This window comes from Watersipora subatra, chromosome 8 (genome assembly GCF_963576615.1).
Source record: "Watersipora subatra chromosome 8, tzWatSuba1.1, whole genome shotgun sequence".
In the NCBI taxonomy this organism is placed as follows: Eukaryota; Metazoa; Bryozoa; class Gymnolaemata; order Cheilostomatida; family Watersiporidae; genus Watersipora; species Watersipora subatra.
In genome coordinates, this window is record NC_088715.1 from 30,950,626 (window position 1) to 30,966,538 (window position 15,913).

At 32.4% G+C, this 15,913-nt stretch overlaps 2 protein-coding genes across 2 annotated transcripts in view; both read left to right on the forward strand.

Annotated features, from left to right (window-relative positions):
- LOC137402453 (transient receptor potential cation channel subfamily M member-like 2) overlaps positions 1 to 1,089 on the forward strand; it is a 32,374-nt gene extending 31,285 nt beyond the window's left edge. The window contains exons 14-15 of the mRNA XM_068088953.1: positions 118 to 343; positions 796 to 1,089. Of these exons, the coding sequence (XP_067945054.1) occupies positions 118 to 343; positions 796 to 1,089 (520 nt within the window). The remainder of the gene's footprint in view (positions 1 to 117; positions 344 to 795) is intronic.
- A 993-nt stretch (positions 1,090 to 2,082) lies between these two features.
- LOC137401975 (transient receptor potential cation channel subfamily M member-like 2) lies at positions 2,083 to 13,083 on the forward strand. Its single transcript, XM_068088444.1, has 8 exons — positions 2,083 to 2,212; positions 3,845 to 4,108; positions 4,650 to 4,824; positions 5,520 to 5,598; positions 8,863 to 9,038; positions 10,696 to 10,828; positions 11,967 to 12,065; positions 12,841 to 13,083. The coding sequence occupies exons 1-8, from the start codon at positions 2,102 to 2,104 to the stop codon at positions 12,848 to 12,850; spliced, it is 1,047 nt and encodes a 348-aa protein (XP_067944545.1). The 5' UTR covers positions 2,083 to 2,101; the 3' UTR covers positions 12,851 to 13,083.
- Positions 13,084 to 15,913: the final 2,830 nt, after the last annotated feature.

A 15,913-nucleotide genomic window follows, 5' to 3' on the forward strand; every position in this document is an offset into this window, starting at 1 on the left:
GAAGTATGACTGTAATTACATCATTCTCATGAAAATTATAAAAAATGGTATTTTTCGCACTTTGATATAGGTCAAAGATTTTATCTTTAGTAACATTTGCATTTAATTGGGTTGCAGGAAATTTGAGAAGCTGGCCAATGGAATCTTAGACTGTTGCTGGTCAACTGATCGACAGTACACATCTGAAATGCTAGTGAGAGAAGCTCCCAACTGGGGTCGTACCACTGTTCTTTCCATGGCTTATCATGGTGAGATGGAAGAGTTCCTTGCCCAGCCCGCTTGTTACACTAAACTTAGCAAAATTTGGCGAGGAGATATTGCTCTGAGAACTCATCTTGGGTTGGTTAGTAGCATAAAGAAGACTATTTTCTAAACAAACTTTTAATCTGTTAGAACAGAGAAGAACCTCAATGGTCACTGGCAGACTTGAGACACTGTGAAATGAAGTTGTGTTCTAGCTGCTCAAATAATGACACCTTGTCTAGTTTTGTATCAGTTGTGTTTTTGTCCGTAAAAATAATCAATTGAGATTTTCTTTAAATTTTCTTTTAATTTCTAATTCATTTCATCACAGTTCGCAAGCCAACTGAATGAATTAGAAAATCCTTTTCAGCATGAATAACATATGAAAATGTAGTATTATATACAATATATAATATAAAGCCCATGCAACATAGGTTTTCACTCTTCACAATTTCATGGTACTATTTAAATATATAACATAGCACACTTAGTTGCGATAAGTGTGCACCAATTTAAACTCATACGCTTTCAGACTGTAATTTTGGTTTGTAGATTGTGCTCTTTGCCTTCTTACCGTTAATGGCTTTTCTGCTGAAGTTTGTCCGTAAAAAAGATGACGAGCAGCGCATGGATGAGCGACAGCAAGAAATCCTTACCATCGAAGATACACACAAGAGTCCCCAATTTGACCAGTTTTCCCCAGATCACAAAAATCTGATTCCCGTTACCCTTTTAGGCAGGCAAGAAAATGAAATCTCTTATCCGAGGGCTATCTACAGAGGCCTCTGCTCGCCCATTGTCAAATGCATTCATTATGCGGTGAGGAGATTATTTACCAATATTTAGTAGAAAAACCACGGTTTGTAAGCAACTTATAATCAAAATCTTCTGATGTGTTTTTCTATCTATTATTTTTTTATCATTTGTGAATGTTTGAGGTAACTTGATTGTCAAGATGTTTCAAGATTAAAATCAATAAAACTTGATTGCAATTCAATGCCTTAGGAAAACAACAAGTGTGAAGTGACGTGACTAGATTTTTTCATCGTTATAGTGTGTATCAGCTATTGTGTTCAAGTTGAAAGATTTTGCGTCTCTGCTCTGTCAGTTGCTTTGCGACAATAGACGCCACAATTGCAGGTTTGATTGATCGGGGCGTTTTAATCGTAATCAAGTTTCATCGGTTTTTATCTAAAAACATCATTAAGACAAGATCACCTCAAACATAAAAAATGTTGCAAATAATAGAAACTACCAATAACTTCTACAAGCATTTTGAAGAAGTTCATTTTGAGAGAAAACAATTTTTTTCTGTCATCAAGTGAGACATCAAAACTGCTAAACATGGCAAGCAAACCACTTTTAATTTAATGGCTTTTCTCCATGTTTTTAAAATCAGGAAATAATTGTCTGAAAGGTGAAGTCTAAGTGTTTTAAGTATGTAAGTCGAGTCTGAGTTGACTGCAAAACCAAGCTAGCATTTTAAATGATTGCTAGATGCTTCGAAAAGACATTATCCCAAATTAACCACGATTTTGCAAAATGTTTAGCACCTTGCTACTTTTGCACCTTCCTCGAGCAAAGCTTGATGCCCATTTTTTATTACGCTATGTGTACAGTTTTTCTATTGCTGGAATCAAAGTGTTCATAGAAGCTCCTAAACTACTCGTATAAAATTAATACAGTTTTCATTCTGTCTCAGTCAATGAATCTATACTTGTTTGAAACAGATTCATTTAAGGTGTACCTAGTTCTTCTTTTCCAGCTCTGGTTTCTGGTATTTTTGACCTTATTCTCATTCTTCATGATGACTGAGCTGAGACCCTACACAAGAATATCAGCAAATAGCAGCAGCAACATGACAAGAACATGCTCGTGGCAGCAGTGCTGTGTAGTAGCAGACATAAGCTGCCTAGAGCTGATTACCTATTTCTATGGACTGACAGGCATTTTTGAAGAGATAAGACAGGTTAGAGAATTTATAAAGAGTGAACATAGTCCAATAGCAATCTAGAGTTCTGTTTTGATGTTTGTTTTAGATTGAAGTTGCATTATCCATGCGCAAATACTTATTTAATTTGAAACTTTAATAGTCTTCAGGTAAACTGAATCTGGAAAATGAGCAATTTACTAAAATCTTATAAGAAGGCTAACTACTGAGTGCTAAGCTGTCAAATTAGAAAAGTTGCTAATTCTTTGAAAGTGATCATAATGAAATCATTTTTCGCAATAACATAAAAATTGCCTAACAATATGCCATGTAAAAAACCTCCAAATCCAAGTTAATTTAATTGTTTGATTTATGTCATCCTAGAAGCTAAAGGACTACCTAGTATAGTATGCTTTCTATAAGTAAACAAAGGAAAAACATAATATCATAGAACATATTAGGAGCCAAAGAGCTTTAGGTTTAAGAAAATACGACTTATATTGTCTTATATATAGTTTCTTGGATTCATCAAAAGCTCTTTGTTGTATGTTAGACATCAGCCAATCGAGATAAAAACTGTAGAAGAAACTTTGAAGCTTGGAATTTTAAATAACAGATAGAAATTTCAGTGTTTGTCTTTTTTACCTTTTCGTCTTTTGCTAAACCCTGTATCAAGGTGTAGCTATTAAAATCTGGCATTTGATCTCAGAATTTCTAAACGTGAAGTCAGCGAACTTTACCATTAAGATATAATTAACACTATGAATTAATTCAACAAATAGCCATTGCATTAATTAAAATACTCACACTTGAAGTGCTTACCTGGAGTTAATAACTAGCACTGTTAACTGTTGCATGTAACATTGTTTACCTGACCAAAAGGGCAAAAACTCATTTTAGTAAAAAGCTTAGTAAAGATCTAGATTTACAGGTAAGTTACTCAAACTCCTCACGTAATTATTATATTACCCCAGGAGGTTAGAGTTGCCTGATACTTGCTATTAGCCTGGCACAATTCCAATGAATAATTAGTGTAAGCTTACTTATAAGAGCTTCCATCTCATGATGTTACGCGATGATTGTGTCATGACCTAAAACGATAGCGTATTTGCTCCCATAAAGCGACATACATTGCCTAATGAATTCATCAAGTTTGTGGGGCTGAATGAGTATGGTGCTGAATTGGCAAATGTAGGGTCGAAAATCAAATCTACTGAAATACCGGTTCGTTATTCGATATTTACTTTATTCGATACTTTACTTCGGTATTGTATTTGACTGCCTTAATTGCTATTCTAAGCTGTTTAAAAATGAATTATTGAGTTGATTGCCCTCATTTTCTTAGTATTACAAAGCAAATATTATCAAATTAAGTTTAAATTATATATACTTGTATATTATTTTACTGGCAATATTTTAATTTCCAACAAAAATGTTTTCCAAATTATAAAGATTATAAAATAATAAAGCAGCTAGCAACTAAAGTTAAATAAATGGTTTGACAAAAAGGGTTTAAAATCACTTGTTCTGCTAAAAGAACTGATATTAGCTTTTACAAGTTATGCTATCAACTTATGAAAAATAAACCATCTAAAGCACTTTATTAAAATATGATAACAACTAACATAAAAATAGGACTGAATTGACTAAAAATGAGCCAAATTATTACAGATGTGGTATAGAGACAAAATAGCAATGAAATACGGAAAGCAGAGAATCGCTGATTGGGCAAAAGACTTCTGGAATCATCTAGATCTTCTGGCATTTGTTCTTCTTGTCTTTGCTGCCATATTAAGGTTCACTATTCCTGAGAAGGATTTTGATGTTGCCCGCTGGTTCTACTCACTCTCATTTATGGTGTATGTGCTGCGGTTTACTCAAGTATTCTATGTGATAGAACAGCTCGGACCAAAGATCATCATGATTAAAAAGATGGTAAGATTTTTATATGCAATTGAGACTATGTAGAGAAAAACATACAATGTTGTTTTATTAATAAACAATAATTAAAGACTAATCCCTGAAAGACATTGAATACATTTTTTACAGTTCGTGTGATCAAAGAATGAGCAGTTATGCTGTGAACGGTTTTCATTGTTGTTAATATTTTTGTATTTTTGTGGATGATTGTAAAAATCAATCCAACCTAAACAATGATATGTATTTTGAAAGTTGCAATTTGCCCAAATTTTACTGCAGCTATGTGATTCAGCTCAGCTTATGTGATTCCAAATTATCCCAAATCAGAAATATAAAAATAGTTAAGCAATAAGATTTTTATGTAGCGGTCAAGGATTTCTCAGTGTTGATTTGTATTTAAATTTCATATAATCATTGTACAACAGAACAGTTTCTGTTGAGAGTCTTTCATCAACATCTATTCAACAGTATAGTTGAGCATGATCACAACCAGAGCATAAGTAAAAGTTTAATTATTGGTCTAGTAAGTACAAAGTTTCCATTTCATTTTTTACAGATGATTGACTTGCTGTTCTTTGTGGTCATTCTTTCTATGACTATCCTCATATTTGGAGTTGTCACCCAAACAATCCTTGAACCTGAGTCAAAGTTAAACTATGACCTTAGCACCAGTGTAGTCTACAGACCCTACTTCCAAATGTATGGAGAACTTTTTCTAGAGGATTATCAAGGTACATGCTCAATTTAACAAAATCCTAGACTCTGAGCTTTAGTGTTAATAACATATTAACAGAAAACCGTAAAGCCAGTAGACTATGTTTTCATTTATAGTAAACTCAAGAGTGTTCTCAAACAAAGTTATTTACTAAAACTCATTGATTGCCTTACAAAGTCATTTTCTGTAAAATTACTCGCATGTTGTTAGTGTTTGATTTTTGTAAACTTTGCATATACATGTAGATGCATATATAGCCTACTTGCTTAATACTACTGCTACTTGCGTAATAATTTTTAAAATGTTTGCTTTAGGTTACCAGAGAAATCAGCCTGTTTGTGGCTTACTATAGCATGCACTTTTTATAAAAGTGTATCAAACTAAATGGCTTTGTTTTGGTATGTCAGCAAATGCATCTGAGCATTGAAAAGAGTAATTCTTTAAACAATTGTTTATAAATTTCGATGAAAAATAACTTTTCTCTTTGAGTTTTTGTGTTTTTGGATCTACCAATTGTAAAATTAGAAAATTCTAAATACATCTAAGATTTTCGAAAAATATTTTTTAAAGGACTTGATTTTGTGGCAGCTTGAATTTTTTGTCTTCAGTTTGCTAGGCAAAGCTGTTCAACTACTTTCACCTGAATATTGTATGCATATTAAGTAGTAATTCATAGATGATTTTATTTGTGATGCCATGACTGTTTTACAGGTTACAGATCACTGCTACTGGCCTTCTATATGATTCTTACCAATGTTCTGCTGCTCAATCTGCTCATCGCCATGTTCAGGTATTTCCAAGCCATGACTTATTTTACATATTTAGGTATTATGCTACTTAAATAAGCACATTGATAAGTAGATGTCACTAAGTCATAATATTCTTCTCAACATACTTTTTTGCTACTTTTCTTGTCCAAAACCATCAACTAGAAATTTTTGTCTTTCATAAATAGGTATTCCTTAGCCTAGGCCTGTTTGTACATGCCCTTTTAGATCTGCATATAAAAACATTTTTAAAAGATACTTGCTGCAGTTTAACTAAAGCAAATGTTTTGCCTAAATTACTGAATTTCTAGAAATAAAATATTTTTGTTCCAGTAACATTAGCTGACGAATAAAAAAGTAGCATTACCTGAAGGTTATTGATTTTGATATTTTGCACTAATATGAAACCTAATACATTCGGACTATGTGTCCCTATGTGACTATGTCTCTCTTTTACTCTCTCTCTCTCTCTTTTTACTCTTCATCAATTTTCTATTATACTCATTATCAACTCTCTCTTTTACTCTTCATCAACTCTCTCTTTTACTCTTTATCAACTCTCTCTTTTACTCTTTATGAACTCTCTCTTTTACTCTTTATCAACTCTCTCCTTTACTTTTTATCAACTCTCTCTTTTACTTTTTATCAACGCTCTCTTTTACTCTTTATCAACTCTCTCTCTTTTACTCTTTATCAACTCTCTCTTTTACTCTTTATCAACTCTCTCTTTTACTCTTCATCAACTCTCTCTTCTACTCTTTATCAACGCTCTCTTTTACTCTTTATCAACTCTCTCTTTTACTCTTTATCAACTCTCTCTTTTACTCTTTATCAACTCTCTCTTTTACTTTTTATCAACTCTCTCTTTTACTTTTTATCAACGCTCTCTTTTACTCTTTATCAACTCTCTCTTTTACTTTTTATCAACTCTCTCTTTTACTTTTTATCAACGCTCTCTTTTACTCTTTATCAACTCTCTCTTTTACTCTTTATCAACTCTCTCTTTTACTTTTTATCAACTCTCTCTTTTACTTTTTATCAACGCTCTCTTTTACTCTTTATCAACTCTCTCTTTTACTTTTTATCAACTCTCTCTTTTACTTTTTATCAACGCTCTCTTTTACTCTTTATCAACTCTCTCTTTTACTTTTTATCAACTCTCTGTTTTACTCTTTATCAACTCTCTCTTTTACTTTTTATCAACTCTCTCTTTTACTTTTTATCAACGCTCTCTTTTACTCTTTATCAACTCTCTCTTTTACTCTTTATCAACTCTCTCTTTTACTCTTTATCAACTCTCTCTTTTACTCTTCATCAACTCTCTCTTTTACTCTTTATCAACTCTCTCTTTTACTTTTTATCAACGCTCTCTTTTACTCTTTATCAACTCTCTCTTTTACTCTTTATCAACTCTCTCTTTTACTTTTTATCAACTCTCTCTTTTACTTTTTATCAACGCTCTCTTTTACTCTTTATCAACTCTCTCTTTTACTTTTTATCAACTCTCTCTTTTACTTTTTATCAACGCTCTCTTTTACTCTTTATCAACTCTCTCTTTTACTCTTTATCAACTCTCTCTTTTACTCTTTATCAACTCTCTCTTTTACTCTTTATCAACTCTCTCTTTTACTCTTCATCAACTCTCTCTTTTACTCTTTATCAACTCTCTCTTTTACTCTTTATCAACTCTCTCTTTTACTTTTTATCAACGCTCTCTTTTACTCTTTATCAACTCTCTCTTTTACTCTTTATCAATTCTCTCTTTTACTTTTTATCAACTCTCTCTTTTACTCTTTATCAACTCTCTCTTTTACTTTTTATCAACACTCTCTTTTACTCTTTATCAACTCTCTCTTTTACTCTTTATCAACGCTCTCTTTTACTCTTTATCAACTCTCTCTTTTACTTTTTATCAACTCTCTGTTTTACTCTTTATCAAATCTCTCTTTTACTTTTTATCAACTCTCTGTTTTACTCTTCATCAACTCTTCCTTTTACTCTTCATCAACTCTCTCTTTTACTCTTCATCAACTCTCTCTTTTACTCTTTATCAACTCTCTCTTTTACTCTTTATCAACTCTCTTTTACTCTTCATCAACTCTCTCTTCTACTCTTTATCAACGCTCTCTTTTACTCTTTATCAACTCTCTCTTTTACTCTTTATCAACTCTCTCTTTTACTCTTTATCAACTCTCTCTTTTACTTTTTATCAACTCTCTCTTTTACTTTTTATCAACGCTCTCTTTTACTCTTTATCAACTCTCTCTTTTACTCTTTATCAACTCTCTCTTTTACTCTTTATCAACTCTCTCTTTTACTCTTTATCAATTCTCTCTTTTACTTTTTATCAACTCTCTCTTTTACTCTTTATCAACTCTCTCTTTTACTTTTTATCAACTCTCTCTTTTACTCTTTATCAACTCTCTGTTTTACTCTTTATCAACTCTCTCTTTTACTTTTTATCAACTCTCTCTTTTACTTTTTATCAACTCTCTCTTTTACTCTTTATCAACTCTCTCTTTTACTCTTTATCAACTCTCTCTTTTACTCTTTATCAACTCTCTCTTTTACTTTTTATCAACTCTCTCTTTTACTTTTTATCAACTCTCTCTTTTACTCTTCATCAACTCTCTCTTTTACTCTTTATCAACTCTCTCTTTTACTCTTTATCAACTCTCTCTTTTACTTTTTATCAACTCTCTGTTTTACTCTTTATCAAATCTTTCTTTTACTTTTTATCAACTCTCTGTTTTACTCTTCATCAACTCTTCCTTTTACTCTTTATCAACTCTCTCTTTTACTCTTTATCAACTCTCTCTTTTACTTTTCATCAACTCTCTCTTTTACTCTTTATCAACTCTCTCTTTTACTCTTTATAAACTCTCTCTCTTTTACTTTTTATCAACTCTCTGTTTTGTTCTTTATCAACTCTTCCTTTTACTCTTTATCAACTCTCTCTTTTACTCTTTATCAACTCTCTCTTTTACTCTCTATCAACTCTCTATTTTACACTTCATCAACTCTGTCTTTTACTCTTCATCAACTCTCTATTTCACTCTTTATCAACTCTCCCTTTTACTTTTCATCAACTCTCTCTTTTACTTTTTATCGGCTCTCTCTTTCACTATTTATCAATTTTCTCTTTTACTTTTTATCAACTCTCCCTTTTACTTTTTATCAGCTCTCTCTTTCACTCTCTATCAATTTTCTATTTTACTTTTTATAAACTCTGAAAAAGTGGAAGCCTTTGGTTATTCACTTGGTAAATACTCCTAATTTTTATGCAGCTATACATTTGAGAAAGTTCAGGAGAAATCAGAGATTTTATGGAAGTATAACTACTATGCTGTTGTCTATGAGCATTTTGACCGACCCTACATTCCTCTCATTGGAACGTTGATACAGATATGTCGACACAGCCAATGTGCACAAAAACACTCAGAAAAGACTGGCACTGATTTCAGTAAGTTTTCTTATTTAAGCCTAGTTTGTAGCAAAGTGATAAATATGCAAGGTTTCAGTTTCTTTGAAATTATTGGAGCTAGTTTTGGACAACAGAATTTCCTACAATATTTAGCTTCTAATCATATTACTATATTTGAAAAAAATATTCTGAAAAATAAAAAATTAAAGTCAATGCATGTTTTTATACAAAATTATATATATGGGTGTCAAAAACAAAATTGTGAGCAAAAATGTCATAAAAGGTATAACAAAAAATGGTCTTACATTTCAATAATAGTTCCCAAAAATTTTAGTGTCTATAAATTGTTGAAAGGTTTAAAAACTCTTGCTACAAAAACCTTCAGCTAGCTGATAAATGGTAAAGCGAATAAAAACCAGCTAACATAAGACTTTATTAAGTAAACCTTCATAAATATTTTCTACTCTATACATTGAATTTAGTTAAGTTAACTTTAAAGTTAAACTTTTACAGGCGGTCTATTTTGTCCATTAGAACCTATTAGGTAAGCATTCAAAAACTTAAAGGTTGACTTGCAACAAAATTCACATTACAGTTATTTGGTATCACAAGATTCACTATGTCTTACTCTGTTGTGTTGTAGGTGCAAAAGTGATTAAAATGTGATTACAAGCTCTTAAACGCTCAAAACCGAACAGTTAATCGCAGCCAATACAAAATTGCTGTAGATTAGAATCCCTTTCCAAAGCGTCTCAAATTGGACGTAACTGAGCATGACTTCTGTTTACACTTTCATGCGACCTAACTCGTCAAAGTATTGTCACAAATATACTTCACACATTCGATAAAACTATGTCTATTGTCCTTACGCGTCTATTTCATCATTATTGCAGTGCTGTCATTTTGAGCACAGATATGTCAAAACTTAGTCTAAAAATTCGTTCAATATTTTAACCTTAGCTCGGAGGAGTACATATCATTTTCTAATAAACATGAAGAATCTGTTGGTTGCTTGAAAAATACTGCAGAAGTTGTTCGTGTCATCTGGCAGGAAGTATAGGTCACATAATCAGATTACTAGTAGACGATTAGACCAAGCTGAAAAAAACTGTAAAGTAGCGAACACATATATTTGAAACGGGCTTTAGGGTAGAACCCAAAGTGTTTGCCATAAACTAGTGCTCCGTGACGTTTTATATTGAGCCTTCCATTGGTGTTTCAATTCATGTGATAAAATCATGTGTCAAAACAATAACCACAATGTTCGAGTACTTTATCGAAATACAGAGATTCTAAACTACGACATTTTTGTGATGGCTTGGATTGAATGTTTGTTTTTGAGCTTTTAAGAGCTTGTAATTACGTTTTCCCATATCTTGCACTTACAAAACAGCAGAGTAAGACATGGTGAGCCTTTTTATACCAAATAACTGTAATGTGAATTTGTTGAAAGTAGACCTTTAAAGTGTTAACCTGAGTGATGATTTAGTCGTATTTTGGATGGGATTCATTTGCTAACAAAATTGCTTAGCTTGTAAATAGTATAGCGGCATTAGGTAATTCTCGTTACTAGCTTGTTCTCTCGTTTGACAAGAGATGCATACAACGAACAACATTTGTAACTCAAATTCTTTACGAATTTCACTGACTTAAACAGTATCCTAGCTGCAACCTAATTAAATTTGATTTGTTGCAGGGAGACATCTTGATGAAGACCACAACTCAAAGATAACAAAGTTTGTAAAAGTCTGCATGGAAAAGTACATAGCAGCAGAACGTAAAGAGACTAATGAAGATATGGCTCATAAAGTTACCAGTACAGCTCGAAGGTAAGTTCCTAAAAGTTTATCAGCAAAAAAATTTGAAAACAACTGTTAGATTATGTTTCATTGCATAGTTCTTTGCTTTTTTAAATTTCTGTGATCAGTTGCATGCATTATATTCCTTAGAAATAATTAAAATTTCAAAATACATTAATCATTTCAAGTTTGTGGTACTATGTTTTGAAATACTTATAGAAAAAAAATTCTAGGTATAGTTTTCATTTTGAGCCATAGTTTTAACACTTCGAAATAATTGAAGTGTTTTGAAGGTTTATAAAACACTTCAAAATAATTGAAGTGTTTTATAAACCTTAACAATCACCGTACATGTGAGTACAAATACATGCCTTTTTACACGCGGCATACTTGTGTACATACTTGTATTACGGTGCATTGTATCTGCAATACTGAAGTTTCTAAGAGCAAATCAACTAAATAATTACAACCGGCACTAAATATCGTTGAGCCAATCAGAGCCAGGAACGCAAAATACTAAAAAAAGCAAATTTTTATATTTTTAGTAAATTAGATAGCAAAAATTGTCAAATGTAATTCAATAGTTCCAAGCGGTTTTAAGCTCTTTTCGCAATTGATTCTCTTTTTATTGTCAATTTTTTTTCCTATTTTTGACCAACTCATTTCTATCAAATTAACAAAGTAGCAATCTACATATCTAAATTAAGGCCACAGTTAGTAGAGAGAACTTTAGGCAGTTGTAGAGAGACAATGAAATATACTGTCGCTTGAAAATATTCATTTCAAAACAAGAAGATGAATGTGACCTTTGAACAAAAGTTTTTATTACTAAATGAGATTCAAGAAATTTTAGTAGCCACAAAACACAAACAACAAAGTGATATAATAAAATCTTAATATTTAAACGATTCAACGAATTCTCAATAATTTGGGCCATAAAATTAAAAGAAATACTGCATTGCTATTACCGTACAACAAACGCTTTTAGCAAGTTAAGAGTGAGAAATATCTAAAAACGTAAGTAAAAAGCAAAACCGGCTTTACATTGTTTTTCTCATTTTAGAATGTAACTAATATTTTTCATACAACGAAAAATGATTTTGTAATGTTTATAGATTGGCATTATTTTGCGGTATTGAAAGTTTACCTAGTAAGGTTCTATTTATAGGTTGGATATGGTGATTGAGCAGCTTGGTGACCTGAGAGATGATGTCATTCGGCAACTTCCACCTTCTCATGGGACTGGATTCGCACGCAATAATCGCAGGTGTGTTATTGTCTATATCAACTGAAGTTAAAATATTCAGTGTTGGACTTTAGCCAACAGTTGATTGGCTAATTTTCAACATTGGTTAATTGGATTTCATTTTTTCACCAAAGTGAAAACTTTTGACAAAGACTTGTTAAAATTATAGGCATAAAACTATAACCAAATGACTTACGTGAAATGTAGTAATATTTTGGTCTGTTCATGTTTATGAATGAATGTTATTGTTTAATGGAAGTCACACACCATGGTAATTACTCTACTAGAAATAAGATGAACCGCAGAAAACACATTTTTAGCAATGAGTTGCAGAAATCATTGCCTAGTCAAAGCCAATACTTTTCCTACAAGTCAGTAGTTATACTAATGAGAGTCGGGTCCATTCGTCTGGCAAAAGACATGGTTTGTTAAGAAAGGTTACATCATACCCTGGGCATTCACTTTGGTGGACCGACATTCTAACACCTGTGCTAAAGGAGCTCCTTCAACCATTTAATATTAATTGTTCAGATAGCCTTTTAGTGGTTTATTGGTACACTAGGTTGCCAGGGCACTAGCCTTCACAACAAAAATGAAACTGAAAATTAACATGATGTTTTTACAATTACAAGAGGCTAGTTTTGGAAATTTAGGTATTCAACAATTTTCCTCCACTCCTACTATTAATACATTAAAAGGCAAAAAGCACTTTTATCAGCTTAATCAGTTGAGCTTCTTCATTATTTTGTGTTTTTTGATTTCAAATTGTAACTTTTGAAAAAAACTTTATTTGCAGTATGCTGTGAAGAGACCTTCCTCTACAACGCATCAGACTTCTTCATTCACCAGAGTTTATAACGCAATGCCAACCAGGTATACATTTAACAAAGCGTGTGAGGATCTTATTGACACCATTTTAAACTGCTTACAAACAGTTAAACCTTGGTGAGATCACGTGGCAGTAAAACCTCAAAATCCAGAGTTGACCAGATGAGTTACTGCTTACCAAGCTTCTATTCAAATCTCTGCTCCCTGGTTTAAACTAGAACTCAAATTCAGAGAATTTAAACGTCTTCACAAAGTAACAACATTAACAAATAATTTTTCAGAGCTTTGTGTGAATAAATTTTTGCTTGTTCTCTAAGGGCAGAAGTTTATGGATTCGACAAACTGGAGCAATTGAGACCATTCATTTCCATAGAAGTTTTTGCCTGATTAACTCTTGTTCAGGTATTGCTAGAAGTAATTACATTCTCTGGCTATGTCACCAAAACCTCTGTTTTTTAATACTGCTAAGGCATATTAGTCAAGATTTTAGAAATACGTGCGTGTAAGTTTGCTCTGTTATAATCTCTTTTGTGTTAAATGGTTTATTGTATTGGCATATTTTTCCATTTTTAATACAGTTTTAAATTGCTCACTGAAACAAAGATTTTGACATATTTTTAGATGATGAACTCCTGTAACAAACATTTTCAGTTGCTCAACGTTTTGTTTCCAAATTTTATAGACACTTTAAAAGTTCCTTCGGTATTATTTTCTATATCTTGTAATATTTACTAGTCTTTTGTAGCATAATAAACTTCAAAATACAAAAAACTGGTTTATAAGGCTGCCTTAAAAACTGTGCAAGATATTGAAAGTTTTTCTCACCTCATTTGGTACTGCTAGTGCTTCATGTACTCCTGTCATAAATCTAACTCTATAACATGTTATTTTAGTTGCAGTAGTGGGTAGCTAATAGATTTACTTAATGGTGGCAACAATGTACCCTACAGGATGAAAATATTTGTTGGTTATAAAAATTCGCGATTTCGTGAAGTCAATTTCGTGAATTATTAAATTCTGTGAATAATTGGTTCTATTTTTAGTCACAAGGGAGAATAACTACTGCGTCAAATTAAAAACTAGCTGCTAGGCTAGTTTTTAATATAAATACTGAACGTAGTTGAGTTCCAAAACATTTTTAAAATCATTGCCTGGGCTTTGAGCTAACACCATTGCCAATGCATCACACTTCTTTACAAAATTGTTCAAGGTTGTCACAAGATATGCCGAATGGCGTCATCGCAAAAATAGCCGCTAGGCAGAAGTACTAAACGTAGCCGAGTTCCAAATCTTTTTAAAAATCATTGCCGGTGCATCGAGTTTTATTGCCATTGCATCAAACTTTACAAAATTATTCAAGGTTTTCACAAGTTATTCAGCATGGCTTCGTCATCGCAAAAAATCTCTCCTAGTTTCTTTATGTTGAAATCAACTCCAATCTATAATACCGAAGTTGAGGACGATCATGCTTCTGGTCTGGACATTATGGTGTGTATTTGATTTGCAGTGCAGATACGTTTTTCCATAATTAACTGCATTAGTTAATTATTTTGTTTAAAAACTGATCGCTTTCATTAAATACTTCAGCTATTGTTTTTGCACTTATTAATATGTTTTCTTTTTTGTGTTTACTGCAGATTGAGAATGAAACAACCTACTCGGATTACGAAAACTAGAGACAAGTAGTAATATTCATCAAGGCAGGAATATTGGCAGAGAAGCAACCAGTCAACCTAGACCCCTTCATTGACAACAAATCCTTGATATCGCTGCAACAAACATGATTGTATTATATTTTTTATTTCGTGTATAGATATATTATAATTTATCACAAGTTTGAGTGTACAAATAAAATATTTCAGATACAAATAAAATTTTACAAACGATGGAGTAAATATAAACAGTTTAGTGCATATGGCGGTTGTCTAGCAATAAAATTAAACTGGTACTCTTGATAAGCGAATACTAGCGTGTAATGGTGCTCTCTGACTAGTTATTTTGGTAATAGCAGCTCTATATCGCTGTCACTGTCTTGGGTAGATGTTAAAGGTGATTCTATCACTACTGCATGACTGGTAAGGAAGTTATCATCATAACTCTCCTCGTGGCTTACTATTGCAAAGTTCTGCCGGTTGGCCAAAACTTTGTGCTCGTCAAGGCGTTTTTTTTTAACATATATATTCTTCTCATTAGCAGCTGCAGTCACTTCTAATTTCAAGACCTCCCTGAATGATTGGTGATCATCTAAGAATAACATCTACCACCCTTGTAGTCCTGGTGCCTCCGTGTATGATGAAAAATCTCTCTCACACTAAAACAAATAATGAAGCGGTAGGATGGAAAAAATAAATATTGCTTTTCACCGAAGAACCAAAGTAAAATTCAACTAATTTAGTAAATGGTTTTGAAAAAACTCATTACTTACTACAAATCGTTGGTTCATCAAAGGCCTCCAAATCGTTAAATATTCGTGATAACCTCTAAGCGCGGATAAAAATTTATAGCTTAGTATGATCGACTCGTAGTTGCAAGCTGTGGTGTATACCGCGTTTCGGTGTATGCGCACACCGAAACACGCAATGTGAGCATGCGTAAGGTTAACTCAATTGCAAAACGCAATAGAGTTAACTCTTCTTAGAGAGTGCCAGTTTTCAGCCACGAATAAATTAGTCCGCGAATATGCATGAAATGGCAATTTCCGCCAAGTATAACTCCGTGAATAAATTCATCCTGTACGGTATTCAGTTTGTATGTAGTTTGGTGTTCTTGCTAAATAAATACTAAAAGTACAACAGTAATAAAATCCTTTACAAAAACAGCTAAATGCAATTTATCTGTGTTTAATATTTCCAGATATATATGTTACTGGCTTAATTTATTCCGGCAGGTTCCACATTTCCTTACATTGTACATATATACATATATATATATACGTATATATAACTTAGCACTAAATTACATGATTAACACAGCGAGCCCATTTCTGATATTTTGGCACATTCGGTAAAGCTTTTCATTTTAGTACAATCGCGTCTGAGGAG